This window comes from Etheostoma cragini, chromosome 16 (genome assembly GCF_013103735.1).
Source record: "Etheostoma cragini isolate CJK2018 chromosome 16, CSU_Ecrag_1.0, whole genome shotgun sequence".
Classification (NCBI taxonomy): domain Eukaryota; kingdom Metazoa; phylum Chordata; class Actinopteri; order Perciformes; family Percidae; genus Etheostoma; species Etheostoma cragini.
This window is the reverse complement of record NC_048422.1, coordinates 18431915-18446880: the sequence shown is the minus strand read 5'-3', so window position 1 is coordinate 18446880 and position 14966 is coordinate 18431915. Positions and strand designations below refer to the sequence as shown.

The 14966-nt window shown below is 39.5% G+C and overlaps 1 protein-coding gene across 2 annotated transcripts in view; it reads left to right on the top strand.

Annotated features, from left to right (window-relative positions):
• Positions 1-13847, top strand: part of kcnt1 (potassium channel, subfamily T, member 1) — a 29050-nt gene extending 15203 nt beyond the window's left edge. For both annotated transcript variants that reach the window (XM_034897210.1, XM_034897211.1), the window contains 19 exons: positions 191-327; positions 1722-1785; positions 1971-2079; positions 3073-3181; positions 4252-4401; positions 5226-5455; positions 5560-5776; positions 6445-6550; positions 6687-6859; positions 8088-8159; positions 8374-8508; positions 8719-8830; positions 9000-9101; positions 9344-9427; positions 9528-9656; positions 10472-10766; positions 10886-10948; positions 11056-11140; positions 12708-13847. In XM_034897210.1, coding sequence (XP_034753101.1) covers positions 191-327; positions 1722-1785; positions 1971-2079; positions 3073-3181; positions 4252-4401; positions 5226-5455; positions 5560-5776; positions 6445-6550; positions 6687-6859; positions 8088-8159; positions 8374-8508; positions 8719-8830; positions 9000-9101; positions 9344-9427; positions 9528-9656; positions 10472-10766; positions 10886-10948; positions 11056-11140; positions 12708-12825 — 2490 coding nt within the window. In that variant the 3' untranslated portion in view covers positions 12826-13847. The remainder of the gene's footprint in view (positions 1-190; positions 328-1721; positions 1786-1970; positions 2080-3072; positions 3182-4251; positions 4402-5225; positions 5456-5559; positions 5777-6444; positions 6551-6686; positions 6860-8087; positions 8160-8373; positions 8509-8718; positions 8831-8999; positions 9102-9343; positions 9428-9527; positions 9657-10471; positions 10767-10885; positions 10949-11055; positions 11141-12707) is intronic.
• The last annotated feature ends 1119 nt before the right edge of the window (positions 13848-14966 follow it).

Sequence of the window (14966 nt, the reverse complement as noted above, 5' to 3'; positions counted from 1 at the left end):
AGGCAGTTCTGAAGGCAAAACGGGGTCCAACCCGTTACTAGCATGGGGTACCTAATAAAGTGGCCGGTGAGTGTATATGTTTAAGGAAAATACCTCAGCTAAGACAGTAGCTGTTTGGACATTAACATCTTCATGGTTCTTCATGTGTTCAACAGTAGATAACCAAGTTGTTCTTGTGCAATCTTAAAAGGATTACTACGTAGTGATCCTGTGCCCAAGTGAAATGGACCTCCAGGTACGGAGAGTGCTTCAGATCCCTCTGTGGTCTCAAAGGGTCATCTATCTGCAAGGATCTGTTCTCAAAGACCAAGACCTGCTGAGAGCTAAGTAAGTGACACTTAAACTTTGGACTGTCTGTCTTTCAGTCGTTCCACCACTTTGGTTCAGAATTAGTTACCGTGACATTTATGATCCACAGAGGATGAGACCTATAGATAAAAGGTTACACTTATCCAGTTAAATAAATCTCAACACATGCTGGATTATTTGCCACAACATTTTGTACAGTCATTTATTGTTTCCAGAAGATTTATAATTTTTTTGTTAATCAATGGTCTTTTTTATTTAAGTTTCCAATAAGCTCTAAGTAACATACATTTTGTAAATTCCGCATTAAATTGATATGAGACTTAACAAAATACAAATGTAAATGCATATCTATGCATGTACGAATGCATACACGTGCATGCACACATACAGATACACCCTAGGCAAAGAAAATGATGACCAAAAAAACTAATAAAAGAAAGACAAAAGAGACAAATAAGATAATGCTTTTCTAACCTCATGAAATACAAGAAATCCTGAATCCAGCAAGTGTGAGGAGGGGTCTGATATCTTGCAATAATATCATATTTGTATCTTGGTTGACTTGTTGCCTTAGGAAAGACCCCAAACAGAGCAGTGTATATAATTTAAATATGTAGCATTGATCACATGCAGATCCAATAGGACTTTAGAGAGATAGAGCCAAGCTTCGAGAATAAATCCACCTGATTTCACACAAACGGGTCAGTTTACTTGTCATATACAGTAGTTACAGTTAATATCTAATGGGGCTCTGCAGATACTTTCTCCATTGTAAGAAAATAACCCTGGCAATGTCATCAGAAACCCTACATCATTAACTCGGGATTTATGAGGAACTAAAAGTCATTATTTTAATTTCAACATTCATTTCCTTTCTCTTTTGAGTGCCCTAAATTTTGGAATTGCAATACTTAAATAACAAACATAAAACAGCTTGTCAAAAACACATAATGGTCCCGTGCAACAGTTGAACCATAAAGTATGGAACATGTTACATCCAACACCAAAGTATTACTTAGATGAAATGGGTTTTATAACTTCAACTATCAACATTTGGTAGGGTTGTGACAGAGAAATTAGAAGTAGAGGACTGGGTGTGTGTCGCGCTTACATCCTGCATCTGGCAACATTTCAAATTCGCCCACTCTTGTTTTGCATTCTGCACTCTCCTGGCTGTGATAATCATATGCAAAAACAGCACACCACATTTACAGCACAATTACAGCGCAGAGCATTTCAGGTTGTAAAGTTGTCTATACAGTATGCAGGCAAAATTGAGTATTAAATCAAAGGATCTTGCTGTTGTCTCATCCGACTGGTCAAACGTCATTGGCTGATGTTTTTGTGGCAGAGTTTCCTGCTGTTTTGTATTTGAGTAATCTATTATTTGTCATAATGTCTCGCTGCTGCAGAATGGATGACGCAGAGGCTTGTTTCATTCTAAGCAGTCGTAACGAAATGGATCGCATGGCTGCGGTAAGAAGAGAAACAATTAATGAACTCTCTGCCATAACTCTTTAGCAATTATGATTTGTCATTCAATTGTTCAAAAATTCAAGTAATTCATGCTGGCAGTCACAAAGACAATAATTATTAACTAAAGAAGATTTCTTTGAAAAAGCTAGAGTGAAAATGAATTATCTCTTACTGTTTTCCATCAGGACCATCAAACCATCTTGAGAGCCTGGGCAGTGAAGGACTTTGCTCCAAATTGCCCCCTTTATGTCCAAATACTTAAACCTGAAAATAAGTTCCATGTAAAATTTGCAGGTGAGAATCTCAAAACTGTCATTGAAATGCTTTTGGTTTCTGGCCGAGAGTTATAAGCCTAATGCTGGATTACATTACTGCTTGTATGTGAAATTGGTCACTTGTGGTAACAAACCAACAGAGAATTGTCACCAGATCTGTAATTCACCTCAGCTTTACAGTCTTGAAGTAGCCTAGAAATCTAGACTCACCCTAACGGCAGCAAACATAATTTGGTGTGGTTCTGGCTAGTCAGGCTAGTCTAGTTTTTTTTTTTTTTTTTGGCCTTCCAGCCCACTACTCTTCTATTTTGAATCACTCTCAGCTCTCTTGTTGCATAATTTTCAGTTGACTTAATTGCAAACACAGTGGGGACCCAAATATTTCCCTCAGGAATTGTTGGAAACAAAAATATAGTTGGACTTACATTCCATTAGGCGGCCGGAAACAAAACTTAAAATGCTAATATTGCTCCCTATTTGCTAGATATGTAAATTGTTAACTGCTTGCCAAGAAGTCTGCCACATGAACTCAAAAGGCGATAATATATCAATGTTGTGTTTACAACTTGATCCACTGCCCTCAAATGGTCAAAGAATTGACAACATATGAAGCAAAAGCTGGCATTAATTAGCTTAGCTTAGCATAAAAACTGGAAACAGGAGAAAATAGCTAACCTTGAAAGCTCACTTAGTTATGTATATCTTGTTTGTTTAATCTGTTTGAAGGACAGAAATGTTTAAACGACATGTATTTGACAGGGAGTTAGTTGCCGTCACACTCTTGAGTTGATTGAAGATGAGATCAACTGTTATATTGATCTCACACTAAGCTAAAAGACTCGCAGCTCTAGCTAGTTTCATAACTAACGTACAGATAAGAGAGAGGTATTGATCCCCTCATCTAACTCTTTGCCAGAAAGGAAAATGTCAAACTATTCATGTAAAATGTATTGTCCACTTATGAAGAACCCTTCCTGTGTAACAGATGGTAATATACTTTTGACCTTTTCAGATCATGTTGTTTGTGAGGAGGAGTTCAAATATGCCATGTTGGCTCTCAACTGTGTGTGTCCTGCCACCTCCACCTTGGTCACGCTCCTTGTACACACCTCCCGCGGACGGTCAGTCAGCATAACCAGGGGCTTCTCAGGCTTTTTTATTTCTCATAACTGTGATTCTAAAGTTCAAATTTCTGTACATGTTCATATCTGCTGATATATCTGGATGTGTCAATGGAACTGGCACAAAGAGGTGATAAGGCCAAACAAAGACAAAAGTCTTAGTTTATTGTTGAAAACGGCAGGAAGTAAAGAGTTCATTTAAGCAAAATATGGGAACATGCAGCACCTAAATGGATTCCTATACAAAGTGTTTTTGTTAAACAGTTTGAAAAGCTATCCGGGGGGGAAATGATTTTTCACAGTATGCAAACGGATCTGATTCCAATGGCTCAAGGAAACAGCAGTAAAGTGGAACTAGTGGCCTATAGCACTTACTGCCTAAAGTCAACGTTGTTGAAAGTGAAACTATGTGTATTTTTATTAGACGATGGTGAACAGGTTTCGACATTGCAAGCATCCACACAAATGTGTACATGAAAATATGCATCACAGTCATCTGACTGTTAATAAGGGAGGTTGTTTATGCAAGTGTGTGTTTGCGTTGCATGTGTGCGTCCTTGAGTAAATGAGATGAATGTAGAGACATGCAGCTCAACAAGGAGGTTTCAGTGGGAAACACGTTTGATCGGACAAGGAGATAGTAATTATCATGTTTTGTCTTTACTTTGAGTTACAGTATTGAAGCCACTGAGTGAAATACAATTTATGTCATCTTATGTAAATATTAATCAAGTATGCAAACTGCTACCTCAGGTTTGTTCGGAGCCTCAGTATGGTTGAGTAATTACCATAATTACCAGAAGTCATTCCAATGGGCATATTAGAGACAAGACGAGTGGCTGACACATGGATTAAGCTGTCTGCTTTCATCAGACAACCCAGGAGACCCACATCCCTCCAGACCAGGAGAGGGTCTGGAGGGATGTGGGAAGAGAGTTTTTTAAAGGACTATAATGATTGCTCTTGACTGCATGTATATTGTATATGTGGCAAATTTCTAACACTTTAAAATGAATTTGATGTATTGATTTGTCTGTGTGTTGGATTGTATTTTCCCTGAATAAATGCAGAGAAGGACAACAGTCTCCCGAGCACTGGCAGAGGATGTACGGATGTTGCTCTGGCAACGAGGTCTACCACATCCGAGTGTGTGACAGCAAGTTCTTTGGAGAGTATAACGGCAAAAGCTTTACATACGCCTCCTTTCATGCTCACAAGAAGTGAGTTGACATGTAAATTAAAGCATCTTCTCTAGATACTGACCAGCTGAAAATATACCAAGACATTTACAGGGGTTGTTTGTTTGTCAGTTTGACCTGTTATCATCTTGTATAATCAAGTACAGCAGCAGTGCACTACTATTCTTTTTGTTTCCTCCTAGTTTAATATTCATTTTACACCGGTAAATAAATAAATAGATAAAAAAGATCCAATAATCTTACTTTTTGAATAGTATACTGTAGGTGTTATTCATCCAACTAAAAAGTGATGTAAAATAATGTTACGCATTACAAAAACATTTTTTCAGCTCACTGCTACAGAATTTGAATATAAATCTTGACTGTCAAGACAACACTGGTGTTGTTTCTTCATAGTTTGTCATCACACAGGGAACCAGCTAACATTAGCTTGGTTGCAACTTAGGTTTGAAATGACATGTTTTTATGGACAGGTTATACGGAGAGTTACATGCTGTAACTAATTTGAGGTTTGTGTAGACTGTAATCCCTAATTAGTTGACTTTTCTAGAAATCTGCATAGAAACCTGTTGCTAGTTTTTTCACAAGGTTAAGTTGTATTAATACAGAGTAGTAAGTTGATGCATTAGACAAATCAAGTTCACATTTGCAGATTTGACTACAAATTATTAGTGAACATAATTATTTTTTCTGGAGTCATGTTGTCAAAAATAGGCATGTTCAGTTAAAGCTTTAGTGCGTAACTTTTTAATATTAATGAACGTCCAATACATTCAAGCCATTGCCAAATGAGTTGATACAAAGCTAATAAAGATTTTTACCTGAACTATACATGTGACCTGCAGGTACGGCGTGTGTCTAATTGGTATAAAGAGGGAAGACAACAAGAGCATCCTACTGAACCCTGGCCCGCGCCACATCATGGCTGCCACAGACACGTGCTACTACATCAACATCACTAAGGAGGAGAACTCAGCCTTCATCTTCAACCAGGAGGAGAAGAAGGGCCGCCCTGCCGGAGGACGCTATGATGGACCCTCGCAGCTTCCTGTACACAGCATCATTGCTAGCATGGGTGAGAGAGTGTGATGAACTGCTCTTGTTGATGAAAGAGGTCTGAAAGGTATTGATGAATTTGGATTGATTGTGGAGACGCGGGTCATTTCATATCATTTACAGGCACTGTTGCCATGGATCTTCAGAATACGAGTCCACCTGACGTCTCGGGTGGTAGACTGGTCCCACCTGCATTAAATGGAACAGAGGGCCGCAGGCCGAGCATCGCTCCAGTTCAGGAGATCGCCGACTCTGCCTCAATTCTGCCATGTGACCTCCTCAGTGACCAATCAGAAGATGACTCTGTCTTCACAGATGAAAAGGGCCACTCATCTACCGAGTATGCAGGAAAGAGTACTTAAATGTCCTGCTCAAGCATGAATAACTAACAGAACTGACTTAAATATACTAGAGAGAGAGAAAGAGAGAGAGACAGCTGGTTATGCCACACCTGTGAGGTGGATGGATTATCTCAGCAATGGACAAGTGCTCACTTACACAGATTTAGAGAGATTTGGGAACAATATTTGAGAGAAATAAACCTGTACATAGAAAAAGTCTTAGATCTTTGAGTTCAGGTCATGAAAAACTTTTATAATTTTGTTTGTGTAGTACTTGTGTAGAAGTTATTGTACACCCCCCCCCCCCCATGTTGTTGCCTTTTAGTTGAGCCTAAAATACTTTAAACCACAGCCCTTTGATATATGCTAAACCTGTAAAATGCTAATTAAGCAAACAAATATGCATATTAAAATTTAGCCTACAGTAGCTTTGCTATTGTGCAACTTCCCAGAATGTCCGTCCAAAACAGACCAACATTTTAATCTTACCTGCAGTCATTCTGTGAATAGTTTGCTTAGCATGCATGTTGAACCAGAGTATACTAATGGCTCATTTCCAAGGTAACATGAATGAATGAATGAATAAAATTACAACAAGACAACCTGACAAATTTCACAGTTTGTTTCTATGAAATTTGTAATTCTTGCTTTTTGGATTTGATGGCAGGTACGTGAAAGGTTATCCCCCTAACTCGCCGTACATTGGGAGCTCGCCTACCTTGTGCCATCTGTTGGCTGAAAAAGCCCCGTTTTGCTGCCTACGACTTGACCAGGTGGGCAGTCGCTGTTCCAACTTAGTCACTCACTTATTTACTGCCGCCATCATTCCTTCCTTTCCTTCTTCTTTCTGTCCTTCACATCATAAAAGCCAGCCAACAGTAAAATACCTGTATTTTTCTCCTTATGCAGGGTTGCAGGCACAACAGCTTTGAGGATGCTAAGGCTTATGGTTTTAAAAACAAGCTCATCATTGTGTCTGCTGAAACTGCAGGGAACGGTCTTTATAACTTCATAGTGCCTCTTAGAGCTTATTACAGACCGAGGAAGGAACTCAACCCCATTGTCTTGCTGCTTGATAACTCGTGAGTTCACTTTAACACACAAATAATACACACATTGTTCCTTTCTTTCAACCCTTACTCTGTCAATCACCATGTAACACTGGGAAACATTATGCATACTAAAAGCCAATGTCAGCCGAACGCTAAGGGCAAGGCTGGAGGTGGAACTCCATTGTCAGTACTGATGTTCGGTTACTGCTGCTGCTCACAGTGAGTGTGCTTTGAGCGACAAAGAAATTAAAAAAATGCTTCACTCTATAGCTCCAGACAGTTACCATAGCAACTTGCTTTGCCTTGAACCTGAATGATATATTTTGCTACAAGGGGAGAAAAAGATCAAAAATGATTTCTTTGTAGAACACCAAGCAGCCCTGATCAGTCCCTTTTCAGCCCCCACAAGCAAGCTCTCAGTCCCCCAAATGCATCTCTCTCTATCTACCTTCCTTTCACTGTTGCACACACACAAAAACTAACACCCACACAGTTGGATACACAATGCAAGCACTTACGACAGCCTTGGGTCTCTAGTCAGCAGGACTGGGAAGATGTTTAGAGTAATGTTCTGTCAGGTTTGGTGGTGGTGGTGGACAGACAGTAATGAAGCAACTAAATCTCTCAGAGTGTGCCTTCCCCCCCTGACAGACTCATCCCTCAGCCTAAAGACACACCAAGTAGGGAGTTAAACTACCACATAGGCTCCTTAGGTCCCGGTACTTACTGTTGTACATCATCACATAGTAGTAAACACTTATCCCTAAAGCATATATAAAATATAACGTCATTTTCACTGTTTAATGTGTACTTGGTTGAACATCTTGGATGTAAGTGTTGGATAACAGTTGCTAAGTTATCAACACATTTTCTAAAATGTTAAGTATCACATTTCATGATGTAAACTTTTCATATAGTTAGTTTGTTCAGTTCTATTTCCATGTTTTGCCAAACATTTTCCAGTTTAATGTCAAACTTAAAATAAATTCACATTTCTCAGTAACATAAATTAAACAAATAAAAAAAAAAAACACACCACAAAACACCACATTTAAATGTACTGTACATAACTGCAAGAAACATGTTTTTAACTTATGTTCAAGGCTTTATCTAAGTTAGCAGTAAGATGAATAGTCGACTAGTCATGCATAATCCATGTTTTAAAAACTACTTACTAAGCAATGCATTGTGTGGTTTGCACTAAGAAGTGCAACAGAATACAAAATGGAACAAATTTTCTCTATCGTGTTTCCTGCAGTCCAGAAAATCACTTTCTGGAGGCCATCTGCTTTTTTCCTATGGTCTACTACATGGCTGGGACCATAGACAAGTAAGACTGGCATCTAACCTCCTGATTATAATTGTATCATATATTACATTCATCTCATGATTAAAATATATTGAGGAGGAGTTTTTACTTACGTGTCTGAGTGATTTAATTGGATGTGCAGCATGTTCCAGGCAAATCGGCTGTGCCTGCTGTTGCTATTCTCATTGTCGCGTGTGTGCGTGTGTGCGTGTGTGTGTGTGTGTGTGTGTTTCAGTCTGGACAGCCTGCTGCAGTGTGGCATTATCTACGCAGATAATTTGGTTGTTGTGGATAAAGAGAGTACGATGAGTGCTGAGGAGGACTACATGGCTGATGCCAAAACTATTGTCAATGTACAGACGATGTTCAGGTAATTGATTTTATTTTATCGTAATGTTTATCATTTACTAATTCATGACATGGTCTTTACTTTTATAAGGTCATTGTGTGTATCTTAGCCTGCATTGAAAACCATGTTTGAAAGACAGTTATTTTGCTATAATGAATTTAAAAGTTTGGTAATAAATCGTGGTGTTTAGTCTCATAATCTCTGACAATTTTGAATGGAACAACGTTCCAGGTTGTTTCCCAGTCTCAGCATTATCACAGAGCTTACTCATCCATCCAACATGAGGTTCATGCAGTTCAGAGCCAAGGACTGCTATTCACTGGCCCTCTCCAAGCTGGAGAAGGTAAAACACAACAAGTGGGCTTACAGTGAATTGTGTAAATTATGAAAATGAACTGTAAAGAGAAGATGATAAAGCTAGTATTTTTTTCCAGTTTCATCTGACTTTCTACACTGTCAGAAAAGCGACAGACCTTTTAATGCTGTTGATCATTGCTGTGTTGTGTGTCAAGAAAGAGCGTGATAAAGGTTCCAACTTGGCCTTCATGTTTCGCCTACCCTTCGCTGCAGGGAGAGTATTCAGTATCAGCATGCTGGACACCCTGCTGTATCAGGTTGGTACACTACACACCTACAGCAAAGCATCCTTAAATAACTCTCCCTCTGAATAAATGCTAGGTGAAAGAAATGAATGTGTCTTACAGTAGAACTGAGAAACCGTGGTACCTGTAGAAACCGAGCAGCTTTACCAGCATAAAGCAGAAGTGCCCTCTTGTGTTCAGGCATTGATAGAAAACAGACCAAATTTTCTTTAAATCCACTGTTCTTCAGTGTTTTTTCTGTGATTCCATGCCAGTCTTTTGTGAAGGACTACATGATCCTTATTGCAAGGTTGCTGCTGGGGCTGGACACCACTCCAGGATCAGGATACCTCTGTGCTGTGAGTTAGATAAAAAAATGAAGTAAAAGAGTAGACACAGACACAGTGCCATACTCCAGTTTATCTAACTAATAGTATACCCATGCATCTCTTGTTCCAGATGAAAGTAAAAGAGGAAGATCTGTGGATTAGTACTTATGGTAGATTGTTCCAGAAACTCTGCTCCTCTAGTGCTGAAATTCCTATCGGGATCTATCGGACAGAATCCCCCATTTTCTCAACTTCTGAGGTGAGAGCTCTGAGCTGGTACTTTAAGTTGCATCAAGCTAAAATTCTCCTTGATTAAAAATGAGCTTGTAATCACTGATTTCATCCCGTGGCAAACAAATTTCATGGCAATCCATCCAGTAGTTGTTGATACATTTTATTCAGAACCACACATTTTTCAGGGGCAAAATAAGAGATCACCTAGTCTCGCATTTTCAAACCTTCCTCCACAGCGCTGCAAGAGGGTCTGCCTAGTACAGACAGGCATTTCTTTAAACCAATCCCAATCGTCATTGGTGGCTGAGCCACGGTGCCGCAGCAAATAGCCTCGGAAAGGAACTTGTTTTGGTGGAACATGTGTACGTTCAAAAGTTGTTTAATTCGTACAACAGAAAACTCAGATTGGACAGATAGCTTAGTTAGCTGTCTGAATTTACACTGCAAAGATGTAAGTAGCAGTTAACCATAGTCCTAGTAAAATTCCAACAAAAAGAAAGGTAATGGATATTCCGCCGAAAGAGAGAAATCCAGCGGAATTTCTTGCGGCAACAGAGCAATCCTGGAAGTTGAACATTGTGCATTTAGACTAGGGATCAATAAAGTCATTAGAATTCATCCTCTGAGAACCATTAATGCCTTTACTAAAATTGTGCCGATCTATTAAGTAGATGTTAAAATACTTCCAGAATAAGTGAAAACGTTGACTTGCTGGTGGCAATAAAGAAAAAGTCAGTAGGCTTTAGCCTCTGTCCGGACCAAAGTGGGGGACTTGCCAACCACTAAAAGCTATAATTTAGTTCTGGTCACGAAGTCAACTTATTGCCCCCCCCGTCCCAGTCGCAGGTGTCAGTCAGTGTTGATGACTGCGAGGACACCAAGGACAAGGGGGACGAGTCTCGCAGCAATGACCAATCAGATCACCCTCTGCTGAGGAAGAAGAGCATGCAGTGGGCACGGCGTCTGAGTAAGAAAAGCATGAAGCGGCAGGGAGTGAGCCGCGACTCGAGCAAGGACCACGCCCAGCGCATCGCTCAGCAGCGCCTCAACTTCTACCGACGCTCTGAGAGAGAAGAGCTATCTGAGCTGGTCCGCAACCGCATGAAACATCTGGGCCTCCCCACCTCTGGATATGGTGAGGATGGACACATCTTCATGAGAAAGCCAACTGCTCAGAGCTTTCCTTACACAAACATTCATGTCTTCTTCTGCTTAAAAGTTTTCCTGTTTCTTGTCTAACTATGTTGTGTGCAGAAGACCTCACTAATCTGACAGCCAGCGACGTCATGAACAGAGTTAATCTGGGATACCTACAAGGTAAAGATTTAAATTATCATGCTATTGCAAGTGTAAATTAGACCATCACACCGTCATACAGATGTTACCACTCCAGTTTGCTGATAGAGGTCATGTTTCTGTTTCAGATGAGCAGAATGATCACCAAAACACCTTGTCCTACGTCCTGATTAACCCTTCTCCTGACACCAGGCTGGAGCTCAATGACATTGTGTAAGCATTAAGCGTGATTTATGCTTCTGCGTTAAATGTACGCCGTGGCTACAAAAGTTGGTATGTGGAGACACGGACCCCACACCGGACCCTACGCTCTAGTACACACTCCCCATGCACATACACGTGTTGGCCCTGCTATTCTGAGCCTCTGCAGAACCCTAAATTACACTCCTTTGCATTGGTCTCATTGTGCGGGTTTGTTGTTAGTACAAATGGGGGAAAATTGAGTCAGCACTGTTACTGTTAATTTCTCAGCTTTCTTAAAGCTGTGTTATTTGTAGATGTTATTTCATGTGCATTACTCATCCAAGTGATAATCAAAGCAAAACTGATTTTTCATAGTGGATTTTTAAAAAGTTCATAGTGAAGACGAAAATATCCCTTTGTCCCTGTAACTAGTATTTAACTTAAGCTTGAAATTATGCTGTCTTTGTCCGTGACAGGCCCCCAGGAATTGCAATGGGCTTCCAAGCGAATTTGACATAGTGGAATTACAACTTCTGTGTCCCTCACGTGATGCCATGTGGGCCCAAGAAGACTTTATCCCATGTAATTACGTTGCAAACGAGACTTCTGTAAATACGTGCAATATAGCAGCTCCCCTGAAACAACTTTTAAAAGTAGAAGAGCAACACAATTTAATAATTTAATCCCAATTCAAGTTAGTGCAGCGCCGATCATATAGGTAATTTTATATGCAGAATTTTTACCCCTTTTTTGCTTCCTGCGCCAATAAACAACTCTCATTGGAATAAACGGGGCTCCGCCTCAGATGCTGTATCCAGTTGTCTTTATACACCCATAATCCGTGAGTGTGCATTAATTGCATCCTCCAAGGAGAATATAAACGGAGCTACTATGCGTTGGTTGTGTCTGCAGCTGGCCATTAGTAAAGTGTATAGGAGCGCTTGTAATTAGAGCTTTAATGTGTTTTAACTTATTGTTTTGGTTCACTCATCAACGTTTTTCCCAGCCACAACAGGCATCTGTTTCAAGCTAAAAAAAGCTTTTAGAAACACACTGTACGCTACCTGCCTAACAACAAACAGTCAACAGCCAATGTTAGCGAGTGAACATTTAGCAGTTTAAGAGCCAGATATTTCATCAAGAGTTGGTGGAGCCCAAAACAGAGCTAAAAGTAGAGTGGATATTAAGCTTACATGTGTCGGTTTGATAATGATGTTGTTCTGTGTCTTCTGGATGTGTAAATAGTTACTTATTTGAAAAACAAAATTCATCATAAGAACTGTCAATTTTGTATAGTATTATTTTGGCAATGATAGAAAATTACAGGGAAGCAACATGAACAAACAGCTGAACAAGAAAGGCACCTCATTATCCATTGAGATGGCTGTTTCTTGTTCATGATAGAGATTGGACATTGCATCCCACGGTTTATTTGTTTATTTAGCTCCTCTTCTTTTTTCATGGGACTTCAGTACTGAAGGCTTGGTGAGTATGGATTGCTTTAAAAGTGAATGAATGAATGCTCCCATGTGGCAACTCCTCAACAATCGATGCACGCCCCTATCTCGTTTTTTTCTGTTCTTCTGACCTCTCTTAGGTACTTGATTCGTTCAGACCCTCTGGCTCATGTCCCAGAGGTGCCTCCTGTCCACAGAAGCAGCCTGAGAGAGACACACGAGTCCAGCATAGACGCCAGAGAGGACACCCAGCTCTGATACCATCATGACCTTCACTGGTACACTCTTTCATAATCACTCCCTTCAGCTTTCATGGGGGTCTGGTTGCGACCATGCCGGTCCAGTCTGAAAGAGGACAATTTGTGCTACAGTGTTCCAGCACTGCAGTCTAAAACTGTATTATATGAGTGCCTATTGTTTGGCAGGTGACATTTAACATCATCTGTGATGTCATCTTCATGCTACAATGTAAGAATAGTGCATTTGTTGCTGTGAAAGCTTGTTGGTCATCAGAGACAAGCTTGTTAACACAATAATTCAGCTAACTGAAGGGAGTTGAATCTGTTCCATCACATCTGCAGCATTGCCCTTAGAGTTTTGTTAGAGAAATTCACCAAACAAAAGAACCTTTGATTAAAGTAAATATTATATTTTGCTTCTGCTCTTTCGGGTTGGGGCTCCCTTGGGAAAGAACAAGTTGAACATCAAGATTAGAGATTTTAGGACGTGGAGTTTTTTTGTGCAGGCTGGACTTAACAGAAATCAGATGCAATTATTCTTAATTTCACAGGGCCATATACACTCTCCTTTTCCCCACCACTATGAAATATAATCATAAAATCAAAAAAAAGAGTGCAACAGTATGTGACTATGACTACGTGAATATAAATAAATATGTGCAGTAAAGCTTTTCTTCAAAGCTTTTTTTTTGTAGCTGAACCATAGAAGTACATAATTGTTCAGTGGTGTAGAGGTCTTGATTAGTATGTTTTGTACAAACAATGATGGTGACTTACATGTTTCTCTGCAGTGCTTTTCTTAGGTTGGATGAGGTTTTTGCACTACAAGTGCTTACTCCAACCCTTTTAACAGGTCGTGCCATATAGTCAGTGTTGTGCCATAAAGGATTTATTTGATTTGTTATATATAATTGGAACCAGAAAACCTCAATTTACTTTCAACACTGCTCATTGAAAGAATGTGCTAATGAATTTACATGTTGTGGCTGTTTGGACAAGGAATGCATTTCTAAAATACTACATCTTGTACACAGGAATGTTTAACTTTATCCATATTTAAATATTGAAAATATTTGTACTGGAGTTTTATTTTACTTTGCACATTAAAGTGCTATATTATGAACAAATCATTTCAAAACAGTTTTGAGTTGTTTGATAATTTAGCCTTAGTATTGCTACATGTCAAATGTAGAAATGGCAATTTAAAGAAATAGTTTTAGGAATTTGTAGCAAGTTAAATAAGAAGCTCAGTACCAGTCAGGTCTGCAATACTACTCTTGTGTGTACACTAAATGTTAAGCTACAGCCAGGAGAATGTTATCTTAGATTAGATACTAAAGGCTGGAAATGGGTAAACAGCTCATGTCTGAGCTCAATGTAGATTTGTCACAGTTACCAGCCTAAATGGAAAGCGGAAGGCCACATAAGAGTGACTCTGAGATCTGTGTGAAAAACAGTTTTGTAGTAAATATACTCTACAAACTATAAATAAAATAACAAAATAAAAGGAGAGATAATTGGTGAAGTAGATGTGAAGGACAAGGAGATGTTAGTGGAAAGCAGGTAGGAGAAGCACAGACAGAAGGGTTAGAAGATAAGAAAGTAGGAGGTAGCAGTGTGACTAACAGGTGAGTCACATTACTGGCAACCAAGAGTGGAGGCGAGCTCTAATCAGGCAACTCAAGTGAAAACACCTGTGTTGTTTTAATGTGGGTGCCTGTGGCTTGATATACTGTATTGTTTGTGGAAGAATAAACTGCAAACGGGAGAATAGGTGAGGCAATATAACTAGTAAGAGCAGGGCAGTGACTTAAATTAATCCCTTTTTTCTATATAGTGCAACATTTACTGCCTCTCTTGTCACTTTAATTCTCTATATTATTTAGTGCTCTGCATATGGCTCTTCAACACACTACCTTCTGCTAACAAATGCTGGTACACTTCCTTGGAATATGTTGCTTAATAACAATTCCTGTTGTATGATGTATGATTTTGTAGTTTTTGCAGGTTAAAGAAAGAAAAAATAATGTTCCTCACTGATTTTTCTGGGGGGAATTAGCATACTATATATTCCTTGTCTCAACCGTACAAGCACTAAAGTGTTAAAACACCAAGTTGTAGTTTTGTGCAGGACTGTTTCTTGGCCGAGACCAGTGACCT